General features: G+C 66.9%; 1 protein-coding gene across 1 annotated transcript in view; it reads right to left on the reverse strand.

The window, feature by feature from the left end:
- PFL1_05984 (uncharacterized protein) overlaps positions 1-2,501 on the reverse strand; it is a gene marked incomplete at both ends in the record, with an annotated part of 4,613 nt that extends 2,112 nt beyond the window's left edge. Inside the window, 2 exons of the mRNA XM_007883523.1 lie at positions 31-2,367; positions 2,484-2,501. Coding sequence (XP_007881714.1) covers positions 31-2,367; positions 2,484-2,501 — 2,355 coding nt within the window. The remainder of the gene's footprint in view (positions 1-30; positions 2,368-2,483) is intronic.
- Positions 2,502-3,672: the final 1,171 nt, after the last annotated feature.

Raw genomic sequence — 3,672 nt, forward strand, 5'->3', positions numbered from 1 at the left:
CTCGGACGAGGGCGCGCTCTGGGCGGCGACGGCGGCGGCGCGGTCGGCGAGCCCGCTCGTCTTGGCCGCCGCGTAGGCGAGCGCGGGCAGCCCGACGTCCTGGAGAACGGCGGAGCGCGCCTCGGCGTTGCCGAGGTAGAGCGAGTTGTGGAAGCGGCTGAGGTGGTCGCCGCGCTTTTCGGCGATGACGGCCATCTTGGCCAGCTTGTCGACGTTGCCGGTGATGAGGTAGAGGAAGCTCAGCTTCTCAAAGTTCTTCGTGCGCTGGTAGGCGCGCTCGACGATGCGGTGGTTGCCCTGGCGGAGCGCCGCGGCGCCGAGGCGCTCCCACACCTCGGCGGCGTTGATGGCCTCGGCCGTCTCGAGGGCGACGTCGAGGTTGCCGCACTCGATGGCGAGGTCGAACCGGGTGCTCTTGTCCTGGACAAAGTGGAGCGCGATCTCGGGGTAGCCCTTCTTCTGGAGGAAAGCGATGATGGCCTGGCCGACGAGGTTGCTGTTCTTGATGATGGACAGCACCTCGTCGAACTTGCCCTGGACGAGGGCCAGCTTGAAGCGGTACTCGGTCGGGTCGATGGCGATGTTCTGGGGCCGGGCCGAGCGGTCGAGGCACGACACCGTCTTGCCCTTGACGCGCGTCAGGTAGACGGGCTGCTCGAGCGTCTTGATGATGCCGTTGTCGCCCTGGGGCAGCGCGTACTTGATGTGGTTGAGGGTGCTGTAGAGGAGGACGCCGCTCTCGTCCCAGGCGGCGCTCTTGATGCGGATCGTCTCGTGGATCAGGTTGCTCGAGGTGAGCGTCTTGTTGGCCAGCGTGATGGTGTGCTTGCTGAGCAGCGCCACCATGCCGCCGTCGAGGCTCCACACGACGTACTTGACCGTCGGACTCTGCAGCTCGGCCAGCACCTTTTGCTGCTGGATGTCGTAGAGGATGACGCCGGTGGCCGTCGAGAGGATGAGGCTGGCGGTGCCGCCAAAGAAGATCTCGTTGGTCGGCTGCGGCGGCGTGATGGTCTTGGTGACGGCGTTGTTGAGGTCGCGGATCTCGATCGTCTGGGCCGCCTTGTCGAGCACGGCGAACCGGTTGCGCGCCACAAAGATGACGCTCGAGCCCTGGCCACGCTTGCCGACGCTCGACGAGTCGGCCAGGTCGCCGCCGGCCGCGGCCGGGTCGCGCGGCAGCGGCGCCACGTCAAAGACGCCCTGCTCGCCGCTGGTCGACGTGACGATGACGGAGCGCTCGGCCGGGTTGTAGCTCAGCGTCCGCGGCTGGACGTACTGGTTGCCCAGGCGCTTGACCGAGAGCAGCGGGACGTCGGCGCCCGTGGCGTAGTCGAGCGAGCGGACCTGCTTGTCGCGGACGTAGAAGAGGTTGTTCTGGTGCAGCGCAAAGGCGGGCCTCTCGCGCTCCAGCTTGAAGACGATCAGGCCGTTGTCGTGGCCCGCGGCGAAGAGGTTGAGCGTCGGGTGGGCGGTGAGGACCCAGAAGCGGTCCGACTCGCGGCGGAACGTCTGGACGGCGGTGCGCTTGCCCATGTCCCACACGCGGATCGTCTTGTCCTCGGCATCGGAGATGATGAGCTCGTGGCGCGGGTGGAAGAGGGCGCACGAGACGTTGTTGAAGTGGCCGCGGCACGTGTCGACCTCCCAGGCCTTGGTGTCGGACATGCGCCACAGCTTGATCTGGCGGTCGTCGCCGGCCGAGACGATGAGGGGCAGCGTCGGGTGGAACGAGGCCCAGTTGACGCCGCGGTCGTGGCCCTCGAGGACGTACTTGACGACGACGTCGGTGTTGCCAAAGAGGTCGGCCTGGCCGCTGTTGGCGCGGGCGATCTGCTCCTCGATGCTCATCGGCTGCGCCGACGTGTTCTTCTTGCGGAGGCCGCTGATGTCCCACACGCGCACCGTCTGGTCCATGGAGGCCGACACGATGAGGTCCTCCTTTGGGTGGAACTGGGCGCACATGATGTAGTGGTTGTGGCCGGTGAGGATGGCGATGCAGGTGCGGCTCTGCCAGTTCCAGATGCGGATGGTCTGGTCGTCGGAGGCCGAGAGGATCCAGGGGTGCTCGTGGTGGAAAAAGACGGTGCGGACATAGTCGAGGTGGCCGTTGAGGGTGAAGAGGCACTTGCGGGTCTTGTGGTTCCACACTTTAATCTTGTAGTCGTCGCCTCCGCTGACGAGGAGGGGCTGACTGGGGTGGAAGCAGATGCCGCGGACGGGCCCGTCGTGCTCCTCGAGGCGGTCGTAGATGGTGCCCGTCTGGTAGTTCCACAGCTGGATGGAGCCGTTGTGGAGCGACGAGGCGAGCAGGGGCAGCTTGGGGTGGAAGGCGATGCCCTTGACCCGGTTCGACTTGCTCTCAAACTGTGCACCGGCGGAGGATGGGTGCAAGATCAGGGCCAGATGGCTGGTCAGCGGGGTGGCGGCAGAGCGCAGCCGAAGATGGCGCAGCCGCGTCTCGGAGCAGCGGCGATGCATACCTTTGTTAGCATCTGCATGGCGGGCTAATGTTGGGGCGGCGGAGGTCGCAGAGGCAAAGCCCACTGCAGCGCCGGGTGGGGGGAAAAGGGTGATGATCGAGATACGGCAGGCCAGACGAAGCGGCAGATGGTCAAGCGGCGCCAAGGTGCAGTAGTGAGCGTCCAGCGCGTGAAGAGGCCAGGGCGAAGAGGTGGAGATGGACCGCCCAAGCTTCCGGGTGTCGAGCGGTGGGCTGGAGGGTCGTGCCTTCCGGAGCTGCTCCAGCAGAAGGCGCCTCAGAGGTCGTAGACGGTGTTGGTGACCGGTGCGCTGTAGTGGTCTAGGCCAATGACCAAAGGGAGGAGTCGGGTGAGGAGGGCAGGGGTGGTGCGCGAAGATGGAGGGGAGAAGGTCGTGGGCGGTGGTGGTCGGTGATGGTGTCGAGCTGCCTGCCTGTCCGGGTTGGCTGCCTGTCTGCTGGCTTGTGCTGGCGGTGCTGGCGGGGGCAGGCCGAGGGAAGCTGGCGGGCCAAGGATCTTCGTTCACTCGCTCGCTCATGGGGGGTCGTGTTGCGCCCGGGCCAGGCCAGGCCTGGCCAGCCCAAGCCCACAGCGCTGCGCTGGCCAGCAAGCCCTCGCTGGCGGCGCCGCCAAGAAGGCCGGGGGCATTCGATCACGCGCTGTTCAGACAAGCCCTGGAGCTCACCCGGGCGAGAAATAAAAATTGAGACCGAACCTCGGGCTTCGGATGTAGGCCAGTCGAGCGCCCGGCGGCGGCGGGGCGGGTTGGGGCTGTGCCCAGCGGAAGTCGACAGGCAGGCAGGTCAGCGGGCACGCGGGCAGGACGGCGGGACAGACGTACGGGCCCGCGCCATCCGCAGGCAGCCCGAACCCGCCGGTCGGCCCACTTCCGCCGTTGTAGTGCGACTACAAGCGTGGATTCCAGGGCCGGCCCCGAGTGTATTGCGGGCCGAGCGCTGCGAATACAAACGCAGCCTGCCTCATGCGCTGCCGGCCTGCCACGCCGACCTGCTTGCCCCGCACCCTACCAGCCCTAGCCTGCCTGACTTGGGTGAGATGGGCAGCCAGGCAAGGGTAGGCCAGGGCAGGTCAACCGTCGGTCTGCGCGCGGTTGGCAGGGTGCATGGAATTTGAGCTCGCCCCTGGCCCTGGATCTTGCCTCGCCTCGACGGGGAACCCCCCCCCCCTC

Source organism: Pseudozyma flocculosa (genome assembly GCF_000417875.1).
Source record: "Pseudozyma flocculosa PF-1 unplaced genomic scaffold scaffold00023, whole genome shotgun sequence".
Lineage (NCBI taxonomy): Eukaryota > Fungi > Basidiomycota > Ustilaginomycetes > Ustilaginales > Ustilaginaceae > Pseudozyma > Pseudozyma flocculosa.